Source organism: Scardinius erythrophthalmus (assembly GCF_964197995.2).
Source record: "Scardinius erythrophthalmus genome assembly, chromosome: 22".
In the NCBI taxonomy this organism is placed as follows: domain Eukaryota; kingdom Metazoa; phylum Chordata; class Actinopteri; order Cypriniformes; family Leuciscidae; genus Scardinius; species Scardinius erythrophthalmus.
In genome coordinates, this window is record NC_138242.1 from 32,438,265 (window position 1) to 32,457,570 (window position 19,306).

At 37.6% G+C, this 19,306-nt stretch overlaps 1 protein-coding gene across 1 annotated transcript in view; it reads left to right on the forward strand.

Moving 5' to 3' along the window:
- The window catches only part of LOC308682445 (myosin-7-like), a gene marked incomplete at its 5' end in the record, with an annotated part of 83,323 nt that overhangs the window by 24,617 nt on the left and 39,400 nt on the right, over window positions 1-19,306 (forward strand). The window contains 26 exons of the mRNA XM_081352165.1: window positions 7,266-7,281; window positions 9,887-10,096; window positions 10,176-10,319; window positions 10,399-10,555; window positions 10,637-10,664; window positions 10,766-10,874; window positions 11,223-11,315; window positions 11,415-11,478; window positions 11,568-11,666; window positions 11,750-11,853; window positions 12,267-12,405; window positions 12,501-12,619; window positions 12,777-12,926; window positions 13,026-13,196; window positions 13,283-13,592; window positions 13,660-13,739; window positions 13,819-14,024; window positions 16,490-16,613; window positions 16,705-16,841; window positions 16,928-17,183; window positions 17,272-17,514; window positions 17,595-17,771; window positions 17,864-18,009; window positions 18,470-18,560; window positions 18,639-19,028; window positions 19,117-19,243. Of these exons, the coding sequence (XP_081208291.1) occupies window positions 9,899-10,096; window positions 10,176-10,319; window positions 10,399-10,555; window positions 10,637-10,664; window positions 10,766-10,874; window positions 11,223-11,315; window positions 11,415-11,478; window positions 11,568-11,666; window positions 11,750-11,853; window positions 12,267-12,405; window positions 12,501-12,619; window positions 12,777-12,926; window positions 13,026-13,196; window positions 13,283-13,592; window positions 13,660-13,739; window positions 13,819-14,024; window positions 16,490-16,613; window positions 16,705-16,841; window positions 16,928-17,183; window positions 17,272-17,514; window positions 17,595-17,771; window positions 17,864-18,009; window positions 18,470-18,560; window positions 18,639-19,028; window positions 19,117-19,243 (3,862 nt within the window). Of the gene's footprint in view, window positions 7,282-9,886; window positions 10,097-10,175; window positions 10,320-10,398; window positions 10,556-10,636; window positions 10,665-10,765; window positions 10,875-11,222; window positions 11,316-11,414; window positions 11,479-11,567; window positions 11,667-11,749; window positions 11,854-12,266; window positions 12,406-12,500; window positions 12,620-12,776; window positions 12,927-13,025; window positions 13,197-13,282; window positions 13,593-13,659; window positions 13,740-13,818; window positions 14,025-16,489; window positions 16,614-16,704; window positions 16,842-16,927; window positions 17,184-17,271; window positions 17,515-17,594; window positions 17,772-17,863; window positions 18,010-18,469; window positions 18,561-18,638; window positions 19,029-19,116; window positions 19,244-19,306 lie in introns of the transcript that reaches the window.

Genomic DNA, 19,306 nt, shown 5'->3' on the forward strand with positions numbered 1-19,306 from the left:
TTAGACTGTTACATGAAAATTTAAAAATGAAATGTCATAATTATAAAGTTTTGAGTTTACTTATGTAATTGTTGCATTAGGCTATGAATTAATAAATGTTTATTGATAAGATCTAACTTAGCTATTTCATGTCTTTTCATATACAGTAGCATAAACGACGAGTAGTCGAGTAACTCGAGTATTGTTTTGATAAGAAATCGACTAGCAGAAATCAGTAGTCGTGCAACCCCTAATATATATATATATACAGAACTGCTTTTGAAATTACGATTGGAATTATTATAGGCTACAGAAGTAAAGTCATTGTATAATATTTGTTCCTTAGTGTAAAATGGAAATGCATGGTGATTTTATTTTGTAAATAGGCTATAAGCAAATAACTATGTTTTAGAACTAGACAAATCTCTCTGCATCAACAATAGACTATAAAATGCATTAATAGGCTAATATAAAAATATCAATAGTCTAAGTTAGTTCGGGATTCGATCCCGTGTCATCTAAATGATCGTAACGTAAGTTCAACCACTCGGCCACGATTCACTCGTTGCGACATGGCCTAATGTTCCAGTGTGTGTTTGCTCACACGAGCGAGAAGCGCTCTTCATTGAAATGAACGCGCCGCCGCGTTTGTCGAACACTAATTCAACATGCCAGAATAAAACCTGGCTTTGGAACAATGCATAGCGCCACTCGTCGTGGTCTGTGCCAAAAAAATTATAATAATTTAGTTTCATTTATTTCAGTGTTAGTGTTTGAGTTAAAAAAAATCCTCTACAAATTATATTAACACAAAGTCGGCTGTAAGAGTCCTTTATAGGCTAAGTAAAAAGCAAAGGGCTTACAGTCTTAACATTTAGGCTACTTTGCTTAAATTCGATACATTTATTTTCAGTAGGGCCTAATAAATTTGTAGGGATGTAATTTCAGTATGCTTTACCAACGCTATGTATTCAATTAAAGTTCCAAGAGGTCTGGTATATATTTCCTTCCCAGCTGACACTAATATGCAAGTGCACAGCAAAAATCACAACTTGTGCTTGCTGCGAACGCAACTTATTTAAGGTGTCTCAACTGTACACAGTCTACCCTACAGTGTGAATTCGTTACAAGGTTTCATTTAATTATTTTTTTTCCATCTATGTTGAATATGAAAAGTGAACAGCACGAGTAAGATAGGATGCATTAGGCTATATCGAGAGATGGATATGGAGTGGGTCAGACATGATTTTGACCACTTCATTAAGTTTTGTTCAGTAGAAAACCTTTCTTTAAAGTGAATTTCGTTTTCTATAAATTGTATCTAAATTTTAACCAATTTTTCATCAACCAATTGCCTGTATTTAATAAGTAAGAGAAGCAAATATAACAGACACTAATCATGGAGGCGCCCGCGCGGTCACTTGCGTTGCACGTCAGCTGGAGCGCATCTCATCCTAACTTAACGAAACTCAGCGTATGCCTCACACAGACATGATAAATACATCAAATACACAAAGCTTGAAATGCCTTCAAACGAAATAATTCAAAACGAAAAGAAAAGGCTACTCTCTGATAATCAGATTATGTCTTTATGTGCATTTATCTCTAGGTGCGTTCACTACAAATATGGCGATCGTCAAGAAAACACTAGTTTATTGATAAAAATCAATGCACGCATCACCGGATTTACAAATACACATCTTGCTTGTTGCACGCACACATATTATGTCGACAAAACGATATTATGATATAACGAAATATTATGTTGAAATAACATTATTATTACTTATACATCTTTTAGAATATTTGATTAAATGCTGATTGTTGCGCTTGTTCAATTTAATAAAATTAAAACTTTAATTGTGATAATTCAAATAATTGAAAATTAAATATTTAGTGGCCAAGTTTTGCTAATTTATTATATAGGCTATTATATGCCTATTGCCTATATTAAGTAGGTCATATTAAGACAAGGCATATATTAAGTTATTTTAGCTGTTATGAGAAAAAATAAATCTAACGAAATCTAAAATCTAAATCTAATAAATCAAAAAAAAAAATTCTAACGCCAATTCAACATGCCAGAATAAAACCTGATTTTTGAACAATGCGTAACGCCACTCGGCCTGGTGTGCCAAAACACTACATTTTAAACTTCAATGTTTAATTCAAAACAATCTCAAAACGCGTTGTGTCATTTTTTTAAAGCAGTAGCCAAGCCAATATAGATTAAGGGCATTGAAACCAGAATCTCTCAAAATTTATGCCATACTACTCCATGTATTTTTTTTTTAAGGACTGCTTTTGAAATCACTATAAATTACTATGCAATTGTATCGCTCACGAGAGCTCTTCATTTATCTAATTCCTCAATAGAATAGTAAAAATATTCAGCGTCATTGCTCCTAATATCGTCTCTATTTTTAACTTTTGATTCTATTTTTTCAGTTCTAAAATTGATTCTATCTTTAGTTCTATTCTGTTGTAGCCTTATAGGCCTATTTATATATATGAAAAATATGCCTATTAGGCTTAGGGTTTTATATTTAACCCACTTACATTTTAAAATACGGCAATTGCTGCTGATTTGCACAATGTCCTTTTGCGCCACCTGGCGGTCATTTCGGGAACGACTTTGAAATGCGGCTGGCTTATTTTCGCCGCGGTGATTTCGCCGCGGCGGCTGGCGCGGCGGTAATAGGCATTCTGGTTGGGCACCATCTGTAGGTGCCGCCATAGGCGGCCTCGGCGGGAAGCAGACTAAGGAAACCGCACGGACGGATGGCCGTCAGTGCAGAGGGGCCTCAGTCTACTTCTGGGTGGTTGAAAACTGTTGAAAACCGCCGAAGAGCAGGTTTGATAGTACTCCCTGGACAGCACTGCCTCGAAGGCAAAGATGACACACAGCACTGCATGCCTGTGCCACAATAGTGGCAGAGAACATACAGACCATGATCGCCGCGGCAACGAGTGCAGTGAAGGCGGAGGACGCCCGCGGGCCGCGATAAGTCACGGGAACTCTCGTAACCAGGAGGCATCCTGATGCACATCTGGGAGGAAAGGCACTGAGGGCGAGTGCTGGTATTGCAGCACGCGCTGCGCCCAGGAACCAATCGCCCAGCCTACAGCGCTCGGGGGACGTCGGCGCCACTCCAACCGACACTTTCAGCTGCCCGGGAAAGCATGGCCGTCAGCTCTGGATCTGACTCGACTAATGCTGGTACTCCCGAGGGAGGCAACGCAGTCGAATCCTCAATCCAGAGAAATCAAGCCCGCCTTGTGATGCTGTGAGTGACATGACATCATCTGCCGGAGCCCCGAATGAAAAACTGGGTCCCCGAGAGGAACCAGCCACACACGGAAGCCCCACGATTTGCGATGTGGTGGGGGGGCGTGGCCCGAGGAATGACTCGTCAGTTATATACCACACCATAACCATCAGATCACCCTGGCCACCAGCCAAAGTATCCCCTCTCGAGGAAGAGATAAATTGGGGTGTGGCAGAGGGGACTCTACCCACACAGAGATCATTGAGTCTCGATCTATAAACATTAGGGGTGTCCCCGACTATGGATTTTCATAGTCGAATCAGAATCGTCAAGTCTTGCCTATAGTCGACTAATAGTCGAATCATGTGTATGGGGGTGGGGCTGGGGCTGGGGGTGGGGCTTTAACATTTCAAAGCCGCGATGTACAGAAAATCACACAAAGATATAGAAAAAAAATTATAAAAACATTTTGGATCAATAAATCTAAGAAATAACATAAATAACTTCAGAAAGGCCACACTGTAGACAGGATTTGCATATCACGTGCAAATCAAATTAAATCGGCTAAATTACCGGCTGTGCGAGCAGGCTCTAAGTACAGCACAACATCGATGCGCCGGAAAAATAAACAGTTAATTTACTAAATTAAATTAGAACAGAATATACCTTTCTAATAAATAAAAATACAAAACGAAATAAATCAGAATCAAGTCACAAGATGAGGAGAAAATGTGTGCAAAATGCCTAAAGTGCAGGGGAACATATATTCAAAACACAAGCCACAAATAGTTAGATTAGATAACCCTGACAGATCAATAAATAAAATAAAAATAAAGAAATTATTAAAATTACAATAGTAGCCAGAATTTTGTATTTTTAACAGCAGAAACAACAATAAATGCTAAACTGTCTTTTTAGCTAAAAATGTTCACAGCATCCAAAAATCAAATTAGAACCGGCTGAAAAGTTTTGAAATCATTTGTACCCTACCTGATCGCGAGAAAAAATCCAGTCTTTCACTCTGTCTGTGTCCGCTTATATACCCATGAGGTAAGGCGGAGTTACGCAATGCAAATTCCGCAGACCCATGGCAGTTCATGGCAGCCATTGGCTCGTTTTATTTCTCAAAGATGAGAGGCTTTCTAAGCGAAACCCCATTCGTCGTCACGACGTAACTCGTAGTGATCATGAAAGAGAACTCTAGACGACAACATCCATTAGTCAAAAGTCTTGAGGACACATATTTAGTATGTGTTTTGTGGCCTTATTTATATATTATGGTAGCCCTGTTTGTGCTAAATAGAGTGTAATTACACCTTTGCCATTAATATGTTTAAGCAACTGAAAAAAGCAAAAATATCAGGACATGTCAAAACATCTCAAGGACCCCACAAACACCTTAGACCCCAGAGGGTTAATCATGAAATTTAGCTAGAAATCTAGAAATCTTTCAAAATCTAGCGTGACCGTGCTAGATTTTGAAAGATTTCTAGATTTCTAGCTAGATTTCATGAGAAATTTTGTTGGACAAGGCAACAGTCGTGATATAATTTTAAGCTCTGCAACATCGTTTTTATAAACATGAATTCAACATATAAAAAATAGTCAGACATTATACTGCAAAAATATTGTTCTTTTGATTAAGCCAAGAGGTCACACTGTGATGTATCGATCTTCTACTGGTCACACCTCTTCACGTGATTGTGAATTCGCAGATCAGAGGTCACCAAACTTGAACTTTGGAACGCAGCGGAATGCGAAGCTTTTTGCATGAGCTTGCGGTCTGACGATTTGCATGCGTATACATGGAAATCAAAGGCATGACCGCCCCTTTGGTCTGAAAAAAAATTATAAATCAGCTGAAAATGCAATTTCACTATCTATACGCTCACACTGCATTTTCCCCTCCCCAATCAGTAGAGCTGTTTTTTTTTTTTTTGGTAATAGCACCATGCTACTCTAACAAAACATAGTTCATGTTTAAATCAAGCACTTTCAAGGACCTATGTTTGTTTTCACGTACTTTCCAGTCCTTGAATCCAAGTACTTTCAAGAAGCGTGGAAAACCTGTTAGTTAAAGTTTTAGTCTTTTTTAAAGTTTTTATTCATTTTTATTTTAATAAATCAAGTTAAACTAAATTAAAATAAGACATGTTGCCTTGACTGGCAACTAGCTGAAATAAAGTTGTTGTTTTTTTTAACTTATATTTCAGTTAATGTTCATTTCAAGTAATGAAAATGTTTACTGTTTTAATTATAGTTAACTATAATAAGCTTGTTTTTAACCACACTGTTTATCTCAATGAAACTATAAAAAATATATATATCTGCTGGGTCATTCTGTCAAGAAATGTTTCCTTGCCACTGTTGTGTTTAATCAGTGTGCCATTGTTCTTCTTAATGCTTAAGAATTACACCTACTCCAGCTTTTAAATCCAATTTTTAGTAGCAAAACTAGCTGCATGGTCTGAAGAAGAAGACAGGAAGCAGACACAATGGATTCCTATTTAACCCAACAGATGCAAGACCATTCTAGTGCACAAAGTGACAAAAGGAAGCTCCGATTACAAACTTTATTAGACATAAGGTTGCCCCCATTTCTTCCATTCATCCTCCTGAGTTTTAATAAACAAGGGTAAAAAGACAGCCGGGAATGAGGCTCTGTAAAGGATGAGGGGGCTAGAATAGATTGCCCAAGTGCTAAGACTAAGTAAGGTGCTTGTTGAGAGGGTGCAGAATAACTGAGGGACGAGAGGTCAAGGCAGGCCAGAAACCTCACAAAAGGTCTTGAGTGATGGCTCACACGGCTCAACAACAAATAAACGCTGTAAAGCTGTTTAGAAACAGATCTGGGGCTAAGGCGATTAGTTTGACCAGCTTGCCATCTTCTATCTGTTAAGAAGGAATAATTATAAGAATTTTCGTGTTAACTGATGCACAGAAAAAGTAACACTGCTGTAATGTATTCGGAATATATTAACTTCTGTAAACATACAAATTAGATTTTGTATCTTACAGAATCCTATTCATGCATTTGTTTTGGAAATCTTTGTAAAGCTGGAAAATATTTTTGAAGAAAGAATGGGTTTGAACATGGATGAACATGAATGAAGCTGTTTTTTGAATTACTGCTAATGAACTTGTAAAACACATGATGGATATAGCTTTGGGAAATCAAGAAAGGTCATAGGAACAAACAAGAACAAGCAAGAGTTGCAGCTATCTTTGCATTAAGCGAGAACAAAAGGTCGCAAGTGCAGATATTCATTGTTGCCATTACAGCTGTCTACTGACAATTTTATTGTTCCATGACAGCCGTCTTGTTCGTGAAGCATTGTTACCTTGTCTTGATCCTTGAGCACAAAGATAAACCTGTGAAATTCCTAGTGCATGCCTGTGTCTCTTTAAGGACAGAAAATGACACAGTTTAAGAAAAGCATCATAGTGCATTATTGCTGGAATCTAACTGTCAATTAAGCAATTTATTAAAAAAGGATTGTGTGAATGTACAACTATGGTTCAGATACATACAAGAGTCTCTAACTCTATAATGCTTTACGTACATAAAAAAATAAAAATAAAAAATAAAAACAGACATGTTGTGAATTTGGCCTATGAAACTAACTATAAAATATGTAAGTGGAAGTGTACATTTCAGTATAAAAAAACTTTAGTAAAGATCTGATATCTTTCAAAAAGGAGATATACATATGGGACAAAAATAGCATCATTGTGATTTAGATCCTTTAGATCGTGTTGCATTACCATTTCCACTTGCCAAACTACTGTGACTCACACAAAGATTTTTTCAGGCACCAAAAAGCCGGACCATATACAGATGGTCAACGTCACACTCATTGTGCCTCTATATAAAGAGATAAGTTACAGCACAATATTGCAAGCTCACATCATTGTGCCATCTAAAGGTAAGAGCACAGATAATTTAGATTAAATTGTTCATGAGGACTTCTCATTAATTATGTTTCCTTGTTACTGAAAGGACTTGGACTTTCTTGGGCTTGGATTCCATCTGGTAAGGCATGCTTTTATAAAGGTCAACACAATGTGTATATAGTATATTGTATGTTATAGTATATGTATGTTTTATGCAATATTTTCTTTTTGAATGCAATCATTTCTGTTGAAAGACCAATAAACATCTAGATGAAAAAGTTTGTAGACAAACTTTGAACTTTCAAAGCTTGAAGTTTGAAGATTTTTAGTTTTAATTAGTTTAAGTTTAAGTTTTAGTTTAGTAGTTTTAAAAGTTTGAATGTTTTCAGTTTCAATTAGTTTAAGTTTTAGTTTAGTAGTTTTAAAAGTTTGTAGAAGTTTGAAGGTTTTCAGTTTAGAAATATTAGATAGAATGGAAAATGAGTCCGATGGATTAGAAATAGTACATAGAATGGCAGCTGATGGAGTCTAATGAACATCTCCAACTGTCAAATTTTGATTTTAGTTTGGAGTTAGAAAGAAAGAAAGAAAGAAAGATTAGTTAGGAAGGAAGAAAGAAAAAAGATAGATAGATAGATAGATAGATAGATAGATAGATAGATAGATAGATAGATAGATAGATAGATAGATAGATAGATAGATAGATAGATAGATAGATAGATAGATAGATAGATAGATAGATAGATAGATAGATAGATAGATAGATAGATAGATAGATAGATAGATAGATAGATAGATATTAGGGATGCACCGATTGGGAAATTCTGGGCCGATACCGATACCGATGTTTAACATAACAACTTGGCCGATGGCCGATGCCGATGCCGATGTTTTTTCTTTTTGTTATTTATTCCTTCTTTTGTGCCACTGAAACATACAAGTCTTTCGGCTCTTGATCACACTATCCTAGAATGAGCACAAATTCAATCAGACCAAGCAATTTATGAAACAAAAAAAACCTTTAATGTCACTTTCTGGTTGACAGTTATAACCTTATTTATAAGTTCTTTTTCAGTTGTTATGAGGAGCAATATGAGAGAGAAATTTGGTAATCATTGTCTGACCCAACAAAAAAAACATTATAATATTCATTTTATTTTTCGTGTTCGCATTTATGAGGGAAAAAACACGGGTGAATGTTCATATTAAATTTTAAACGCGCACGCGCTCTTCTGCGAGAGAGAGAGAGAGCCCCGACCGCGCGCGCGCTCTCACTCACTATTCAGAGCGGTCAAGCTTCCCCGTACTTTTTGACAAGCGTCCTTGACAGGGAGGCCAGAGCTTCTTTGCAGCTCAAGTCGGCGGCGGTGTGTACAGTTAACGCTCTATCTGTTGACGGCGCTGAGGGAAAAGCTCCCGCCACTGGAAGAAGCGGTCGCCGCCCATTTGTGTCCTCCTGCGCACCCATCAAAGCCGTGCAGAACGTCTTCAGCACTCGCGGATCGTGCATACTCCGCCGCTTCTTCTGCTACACACCATGGTCGTTCTTTTCTCGAGAAAAGGAGTTTTCTCATAGAAAAATAAATAAATAAATGCGTCATTGTACCCAGCACTTCTGAAAATGCACTTCCGAATGCGTCTCTGTCCCCAGCATATCAAACCAAACTGACGCCCATGTGACATCGGCGAATGTCATTTTTATTTCCCGATGGCCGATGGCAGTTAACGAGGCAAATATCGGCCGTTACCGATGTTCAGCCGATGCATCGGTGCATCCCTAATAGATATTGTAAGAAGATAGATAGATAGATAGATAGATAGATAGATAGATAGATAGATAGATAGATAGATAGATAGATAGATAGATAGATAGATAGATAGATAGATAGATAGATAGATAGATAGATAGATAGATAGATAGATAGATAGATAGATAGATAGATAGATAGATAGATAGATAGATTAGTTAGGAAGGAAGGAAGAAAGAAAGAAAGAAAGAAAGAAAGAAAGAAAGAAAGAAAGAAAGAAAGAAAGAAAGAAAGAAAGAAAGAAAGAAAGAAAGAAAGAAAGAAAGAAAGAAAGAAAGAAAGAAAGAAAGAAAGAAAGAAAGAAAGAAAGAAAGAAAGAAAGAAAGAAAGAAAGAAAGAAAGAAAGGAAGGAAGGAAGGAAGGAAGGAAGGAAGGAAGGAAGGAAGGAAGGAAGGAAGGAAGGAAGGAAGGAAGGAAGGAAAGAAAGAAAGAAAGAAAGAAAGAAAGAAAGAAAGAAAGAAAGAAAGAAAGAAAGAAAGAAAGAAAGAAAGAAAGAAAGCTTAAATGAGTCTCAATGAATTAGAAATAGTACATAGAATGGCAGTTGATTGAGTCTAATGAGCCTCTTCAAATGTCAAAATTTGAATTTAGGAAGTTGAAGTTTAAATAGTCTTGGCTCAATTTGAACATTCCGCAATGAAAGTCTATGGGATTTTTCCAAGTTGTTATCAGCAATTTTAGGAAAACAGCAAGTCTGATCAGTCTATAGATAAAGCAACTCGAGTCAGAACAGTTTGAATGTCTAGTCTACGTGGAGAAATTTAGTCTAAGAATAATAATAATAAAAATAATAATAATAATCTTAAGTACAATATCAGTAAGTTGGCTTTTCCAAGCCAACTTAATTAGAAATATAGTATATTTATAAATAATTACATTTTATTTAATTGTAAACAAGTTTTACAAGTTCTAAGAATTTTGTCATCTATGCCTCAGTCTGATTGAAAAATGGTGGATGTGATGTCAGAGTTCGGGGCAGCTGCCCCGTTCTTACGAAAGTCAGACAAGGAGCGTCTGGAGGCCCAAACTCGCCCCTTCGACATGAAGAAAGAATGCTTTGTGCCTGACCCTGAGGTTGAGTACGTCAAGGCCTCCGTCACAAGTAGAGACGGTGGCAAAGTCACTGTTGACACTGAATTCGGGAAGGTAAGATCTAATCTCTGCATTGTTGTAGATTGTATACAGAAGTAGAGAGTGACTGTCAAAACATTTTTGTTATCCACAGACAGTAACTGTGAAGGAGATTGATGTTCACCCCCAGAACCCACCGAAGTTCGATAAAATTGAGGACATGGTGATGTTCACCTTCCTACATGAGCCCGCTGTGCTGTTTAACCTCAAAGAGCGTTACGCAGCCTGGATGATCTATGTGAGTCGAGTCTTAAAACACTCACGCATTCTGTTTATCTTGCATGAGCAGATCTAAACCTTCTATGAATCTCTTACAGACCTACTCTGGGCTCTTCTGTGTCACTGTGAATCCCTACAAGTTTTTGCCAGTGTACAACCAGGACGTCGTCAATGCCTATAGAGGAAAGAAACGAAATGAGGCCCCTCCACACATCTTCTCCATCTCAGACAATGCCTACCAGTACATGCTGTCAGGTGATGATCTGACTTGTCATTTTTTGCTGATTTCTAATGCAATTTCAAATGCTAAGTTTCTTATGTTTTATTTTCTCACAGACAGAGAAAACCAGTCTGTTCTGATCACGTATGTAATACATTTTATGATGTACCAAAGTACTCCTCCTTTTACCAATATTTTCTATGCTGCATTTTATCAGCCATTTAATTAACTGTTTTTATTTTAAGTGGAGAATCCGGTGCTGGAAAGACTGTGAACACTAAAAAAGTAATCCAGTACTTTGCAAGCATTGCAGCAGCATCGACTGGCAAGAAGGATCCATCAATGGAGAAAAAGGTGCTTCATTTCCAAAAAATGGGTTATTATGGATGAATGAACATTCCTTCCATATAATATAGCATACAAAAATAATTACTAAATTAATGGTCTTCGTTTATTTGATATTAAAGCCACAAATTGTCATAATTTGATACTCCCTTACTTGCCATATTGCAATGCATTAACACGTGAACAAAAAAACATTTTTGTTTTCCCAATTAGTTTTCTAGAGTGACTTAGGTCCTCTATGGATTATAATTATTATTATTACAAGACTACATAACGTCTGAAAATATGCATGGCTGTTAACTGAAAAGAAGGTACATCAAACGTTTTTCAAACCTATTGTTAAAATATGATTGTCAGGGTACTCTGGAGGATCAAATCATCCAGTGTAATCCTGCTCTCGAGGCTTTTGGTAACGCCAAAACCATAAGAAATGACAACTCCTCCAGATTTGTAAGTGGGGCATACATTGGTGTTATTATTCTATATTGGTTTCCATGATATATTATATGAGCATGTTATGTATTATATCATATATTGTTTTATTTACAGGGTAAATTTATTCGTATCCATTTTGGCCACAGTGGAAAGTTAGCTTCTGCTGACATTGAGACTTGTAAGTACTGCCCAACATCATTCCAACAAATCACAAATTGATTAAATGTGTAACTGTTTTGATATTCATCTATTTATCAATTAATTTAGATCTGCTGGAGAAGTCTCGTGTCACTTTTCAGCTCAAGGCTGAGAGAGACTACCACATCTTCTATCAGATTCTGTCCCAGAAAAGACCAGAACTGTTGGGTAAAATTACCCATCATATCTATTAACATTGTCATTTCTAATTAAAAGAGACTTTTCTGATCTATGTTCCCATTTCTCCTTAGAAATGCTGCTCATCACCAACAACCCCTATGACTACGCTTTCATCTCCCAAGGAGAAACAACAGTGGCATCTATTGATGATGGTGACGAACTGGTAGCCACTGATGTGGGTGTTTGTTAAAACATAGGCCGCTTACAATACAAGAACAACACTTTTGACAACCCGTATGACTGCGTTTCTGCTGTGGAACACCAATTGATAATGTCTTGACTGGTTTACATACAATAAAAGCATATAATGATCAGGGGCTGTCAATAAGTATGAAAAAGCACCATCAAAGATCCACACAACTTGTTTTTCTGAAGCCATGTGATTGTGTGAGGAAAAGAACCTTTGTTTTTCATTTTGCGTTCCACAGAAGAAATTAAGTCATACAGGTATAGAACGACTTGAAAGAGAATAACTGATTCTCTTGGCCAGTCTATTCTTTAAAAAGAAAGACTTCTAATGTACTTGCCAAAAAGAAGAATATGAAACATTTGCCATAAAATGTTACATGCTCTGTACAATTGCTGTAGGAAGCGTTCGATGTGTTGGGCTTCACCCAAGAAGAGCAGAACAGCATCTACAAGTTGACTGGTTCCGTCATGCACTTTGGCAACATGAAGTTCAAACAGAAGCAAAGAGAGGAACAGGCTGAGGCTGATGGGACTGAGGGTCAGTATAACTTGGAATCTTAGCTTCATAAAGGAAAAAAGTCTAAGACATGTTGTATATATATTCTTAGCTCTGTATTCTTATTTAACATGTAGATGCTGATAAAATATCATATCTGATGGGCCTAAATTCAGCTGACTTGATCAAGGGTTTGTGTCACCCAAGAGTCAAAGTAGGAAATGAGTGGGTCACCAAGGGACAGAGTGTCCAGCAGGTAATGAATGAAAATAATAATCTAAATGAGTTTTCAGCATCATAGGTTCACTTTCGAAGACATACAAACAAAATGTTTAATGTTTAATGTATCTGAAAAATCGCTTTCTAGTTTGCAATGTGTCAAATTCTGCAAAATTCAATAATTTCTTTATTAGGTGTACTACTCTATTGGTGCTCTGGCAAAGTCAGTGTACGAGAAGATGTTCCTATGGATGGTTGTGAGAATCAACCAATCCCTGGCCACCAAACAGCCTCGCCAGTACTTCATTGGTGTGCTGGACATTGCTGGATTTGAGATCTTTGATGTAAGCTGAAATCAACTGATTTTTTTTAATCAAGAACAAATCCAAGAAGCAGTGCAACCTGTTTGACCACTGTGATTATATAATATATTCCACCTGCAGTCCAACACCTTTGAGCAGCTCTGCATCAACTTCACTAATGAGAAGTTGCAGCAGTTCTTCAACCACCACATGTTTGTGCTGGAGCAAGAGGAATACAAGAAGGAGGGCATTGATTGGGTGTTTATTGACTTCGGCATGGACTTGGCAGCATGTATTGAGCTTATTGAAAAGGTCGGTGAATAATATGTTGATAAATATACTGTGAGGATAAAAATCATATTTTTCAGTCTTAACTTTTGTTAACTCTGTTATTGTAGCCCATGGGTATCATGTCCATCCTTGAAGAGGAGTGCATGTTCCCCAAAGCCAGTGATGCAACATTTAAAGCTAAGCTTTATGACAACCATATGGGGAAAAATCCAAACTTCCAGAAGCCTAGGATAATCAAAGGTAAACCAGAGGCCCATTTTGGCCTCGTTCACTATGCTGGCACTGTGGACTACAACATTTCAAACTGGCTGGTGAAGAACAAGGACCCTCTCAATGAGACGGTTGTAGGGTTTTTCCAGAAGTCAACTCTTAAGTTGTTGCCTGTTCTGTTTGCTAATTTCGCTACTGATGACTCAGGTAAGCACACACTGATATAAGCACTGTTTTTACTGTTTAATAGTAACAAAAATAATTTATTTCACAGCTGCGGATTCTGGAGGAAAGGCTGCCAAAGGTAGCAAAAAGAAGGGTTCTTCCTTCCAGACGGTGTCAGCCCTTCATAGGGTAAGGAATATTATAACACTATATTGTCTCACAAGGTTTTATTGCATATTAATCTAAATCCTCTGTGATCTACCAACAGGAGAACTTGAACAAGCTGATGACCAACTTGAGGTCAACTCACCCTCACTTTGTGCGCTGCCTCATCCCCAATGAGAGTAAGACTCCTGGGGCAATGGAGAATCCTCTGGTCATGCACCAGCTGCGCTGTAACGGTGTGCTAGAGGGCATCAGGATCTGCAGAAAGGGATTCCCCAACAGGATCCTGTATGGAGATTTCAAACAACGGTTAGTATGAAGGCAAGGCAAGGCAAGGCAAGTTTATTTATATAGGACATTTCATACACAATGGTAATTCAAAGTGCTTTACATAGAAAAGGAATTAAAATAATCAGAAAATATCATGCCTGAATCACTAAATTTTGGCCTCCCCTGTCTAAATGGTCAGAGATCTTCGGTTCGCGAGACACACTAATAGCAACTCCCTGCTTTCTAGTTACCCTCCTACCCATCAATAGGGTGGAGTATTCTAACACCTTCTGCCTCTGATGGCTTATACCTCCGACCCCTTAATGGAGCGGAGTTATCACCAACCGTCTGCTTTAGGTAATACACAAGTCTGCATCCAAGAACCTGGTCTCCCACACTCACGTCTGAGTGCAGGGCTCTACAGTGCGAGTAATTCACTCGCATTTGCGCCTAAAAGAGTTATGTGCGAACTTGAAAAATAATTTACGAGCACAGTGCGCGAGTGAACAACAGCGCGATGAAGCGAAGCATACCATTGATTTCACATGGAAAGCAAGCAAAATGACGGGGTCGCAATGTTTCACATGGAAAACAAGGATGGGGTCGCAACTGCGTGATGTGAACTTAACATGATGACGCGCTTAACTTTATTCAAATGAGAGCGACGATTCACTACCAATGAGCCAATCACTGAAATAGTGTGGGAATGTGCGGGAACTGCTGGATTTTAAGTGAGAGAGTCAAGTGACTCCCGACTATGTCATGTTATAGCCAGATATGATGACGCTACTGCAACACGCATCACGACAGATGAGCGATCTATTCATCAAGCCAACGCGCAAACTGCCGCAAATGAAAGTGAAAGTAAGTCGTAGACGCTCAACACACAATCATATTCATTAATAGTAAAGAAACAAAATGATATTAGGCTACCAGTGCTGCTGTCGTTCTCTCCTATCGCTGATTTTGAAATGAGCTTATGATCAATAAAATGTAGCTCATATCTGGTGCTTTAGGTGACGTGAACTCTGCATAGGCCTACATTAAATCTGCATATAGCGCGGGAATTGAAGATCCGATTTATATCAGTTTTGCGAAAACACACTTATGTGACTAGGTGTAAATGGAATCGTTTTGATCAGTAAAAACGCATGAAGTGACCAGATGTAAACAGGCCCCTACACCATAAAAAAAGTCAAGTAAACACTTAAAAAGGCGGATTTCGCCTCAGATGCGCCTCAATTTCGCTTCAAACTTCTGCTTTTTACGCGTGTAAATTTCGCTCTGGACGCACGAATGGATTCAAAATGATCAAACGCCCAACTAGACACGGTAGACGCGAATTTGACGCGCCATTCGCGTTTGGTGTGAACGCACAGTTAGTGAGCTAGATACGCAACACAGTATAAAGCCTAGTCATTATCTCAAAAGACTAAGTGCAAAAAAAAAAAAAAAAATAAAAAAAAACAAGGAACTCATGGACACTATCAATACTTGCAAATGAGCATAAAAAAATTATTAGCAACGTTTCTCACCAAAAGACCAAGTGCAGAAACTGAAGTTACGACCAAAACGGTCGACACGGAGGACAGGAAGACGACAAAAACATTTTTGAGGACAACTTAATGTAGCCCCCTGCAAGTACTGCAAAGGAAAAAAGCAAGTGGGCATTTGTTTTGTTTTTAGCACTTTATACTTTATTGAGGTGTTCATTCTTTTAAAATATTTTGAAGTAGGCTAACAATAATAATTGCATAATTATTAAACAAAATAGAAAATTCTGTCATTTATTACTCTCCATCATGTTGTTCCAAACCCGTAAGACTTTCACTCATCTTCAGAACACAAATGAAGAACTTTTTGATGAAATTGAGAGATTTCTTTCCCTCCATTGACAGCCTACACAACTACCACTTTGATGCTTCGAAAAAAGTGAATAAAAAGATCATAAAACTAATCCATATGAATTGAGCAGTTTAATCAACTTTTTTCACTGTGCTCCTATATTTCTTTGTGTGCTCCTAAATGTTTTCATTTAGGAGCACATGGAGCGCGTGCGTAAACTCACTGTCTCTATTCCCAATTTTCTCAACACTTCAAACCAGACAGCCCTAACCAAAAATAAAAATCTTAACCAAAAATAAAAACAAGGATAATTAAAAGTTTACAGTTATAAAAAAGAATTATAAGAATAAAAAGATGATACATAGATAACATAAAATGCATCAGTCGGACGTACAGTGGCACAGTGCTCATTCAGTAAATGCAGAGCTAAACAGATGTGTTTTGAGTCCAGATTTGAATATGACTACTGTTGGAACACATCTGATCTCTTCTGGAAGCTGGTATGAAACAAAATGGCTTTAATGCCTTACAAAATAACATTATGTATACATTTTATTGCATTCAAGTTATTGCAAGTTTCAACACTCTGTTTGCACAATTAAGTATTTGCTAAAAATAAATACATATAAAACAATAGTTCATGTGTGTTTTTTGTGTAGATACCGTATCCTAAATCCTGCTGCTATCCCCGAGGGACAGTTCATTGATAACAAGAAGGGTGCAGAAAAACTTCTGGGCTCTCTGGACATCGATCACGAACAGTACAAGTTAGGACATACTAAGGTATTTTTATATTAACATTATTAACATTAACTTTTTCCAAGGCCACTTTTCCACTGTCATCCTTTTTGACCCAAAATTCTTTACTATTCAGGTATTTTTTAAGGCTGGTCTTCTGGGTGGTCTTGAAGAGATGCGAGATGACCGTCTTGCACTTATTATAACTGGAATTCAGTCCATGTCTCGTGGTTTTCTATCAAGAGATGAGTTCCAGAAAATTGTGGAAAGAAGGTTAGATTTTAGCTCTTCAATCTTTAACATATTCTCCAAGTTACATTTATAATACAAGACTGAATATTCGTTTTTAATATCTACAGAGATTCTTTGTTGGTGATCCAGTGGAATGTACGTGCTTTCATGGGTGTCAAGAATTGGCCCTGGATGAAGCTCTACTTCAAGATCAAGCCTCTGCTGAAAAGTGCAGAGTCCGAGAAAGAAATGGCCAACATGAAGGAGGAATTCACCAAGTTGAAGGAGGCTTATGCCAAATCTGAAGCCCGCAGAAAGGAGCTTGAGGAAAAGATGGTTTCTCTTCTCCAAGAGAAGAACGACCTGCAGCTTTTAGCACAGTCTGTAAGTTCACATGGGAATACAACTCTGGACATTTCACATTTCAAATAAGTCAAAAAACAAAACAAGTTTTACATTTTTTTGTTGATAGGAGCAAGATAATCTAACAGATGCTGAGGAGAGATGTGAGGGTCTGATCAAGAGCAAGATCCAGCTTGAGGCCAAAGTCAAAGAGCTGACTGAGAGACTGGAGGATGAAGATGAAATGAATGCTGAGCTGACCGCAAAGAAACGAAAGCTGGAGGATGAATGCTCTGAACTCAAGAAGGACATTGATGATCTTGAGCTCACTCTGGCCAAAGTGGAGAAAGAGAAACATGCCACTGAGAACAAGGTCAGTTTCAACACTGAACCTGTTAGTGATGTTAGAATTGTGTGTTAAGAGTCCCTTGATACAATGACACATTTTTACAGGTTAAAAACCTGACAGAAGAGATGGCAGCTTTGGATGAAATCATCGCTAAGCTGACCAAGGAGAAGAAAGCTCTTCAGGAGGCCCATCAGCAAACGCTGGATGACCTCCAGAGTGAGGAAGACAAAGTCAACACACTCACCAAAGCCAAAGCCAAGCTGGAGCAACAAGTGGATGATGTAAGAGTCATAAAAAATAACACTAGAATTAAAATGAGAAGCTTTCTTTAAAAAATGCATAATTATTTTTATATTCTTTGGATGAAATTTAGCTTGAAGGTTCTCTGGAACAAGAAAAGAAAATTCGAATGGATCTTGAGAGAGCTAAAAGAAAGCTTGAGGGTGACTTGAAGTTGACTCAAGAGAGTGTGATGGATTTGGAAAATGATAAGCAGCAGATGGATGAGCGGCTAAAGAAGTAATATATTTTATATTTAAAAAATAAATAAAATTTTAATATTAAAAGATATTTGGTAACACTTTACGATAAGGTTCCATTTGACTTTAGTTAACTACACAATTTAACAAACTAATAATGAAAAATATTTCTAAGCATTTATTAATCTTAGTTTATGTAAATTTAAACATGTAGTAACATTATTAAAATAAATGTTTATATTGTTATTACTGTTAATTTTATTAAATGGGCCTGAGCTAATAACAAGCCAACAATGACAAGTTTGTTTTTTATTAATAATTATTATAATAATTATTGTTAAAAAAGTTTAATAAATACTGTAACAAATGTATTGTTCATTGTTAGTTAATGTTGCTCAATTCATTATCTAACGTTAACTAATGGAATCATATTGTAAAGTGTTACCTGATAGTTCGATTATGCATGTAACCATTCATGTGTCATCCTGTTTACTTGGCAGAAAAGACTTTGAAATAAGCCAGCTCAATAGTAAGATTGAAGATGGACAAGCTTTGGAGTCCCAACTCCAGAAAAAACTGAAAGAGTTGCAGGTAAACTTTATATATGTCTTAATAAGATAGATTAGTTAGGAATTTTAATCTTAATTTGGAATTTATGCACATTACCAGGCCCGAATTGAAGAGCTTGAGGAAGAGCTGGAGGCTGAGAGAGCTGCTCGTGCTAAAGTTGAGAAACAGAGAGCTGATCTGTCCAGAGAACTGGAGGACATCAGTGAGAGGTTGGAGGAGGCTGGTGGAGCCACTGCTGCCCAGATTGAGATGAACAAGAAACGTGAAGCTGAGTTCCAGAAACTACGCAGAGACCTTGAAGAGTCCACTCTGCAACATGAGGCCACTGCTGCTACACTGAGGAAGAAACATGCAGACAGTGTGGCTGATCTGGGAGAGCAGATTGACAACCTCCAGAGAGTGAAGCAGAAGCTGGAGAAAGAGAAGAGTGAATTCAAACTGGAACTGGACGATGTGGTCTCCAACATGGAGCAGCTTGCAAAGGCAAAGGTGAGTGAGAGAAATGATGGTGAGAGTCTATAATGTATGTGTTGTCAGTCAAAGAAAGCAATCAACTACGATATAATTTATCCCCAAGGCAAACCTGGAGAAAATGTGCAGGACTCTGGAAGACCAGATGAGTGAGTACAGAACCAAGGCTGAGGAAGGTCAGCGCACTATCAATGATTTCACCATGCAAAAAGCCAAGCTGCAAACTGAAAATGGTGAGAACACAAAATTATCATTATGTTACATTACCAACTGTACCATAATGATAATTGGAAAAA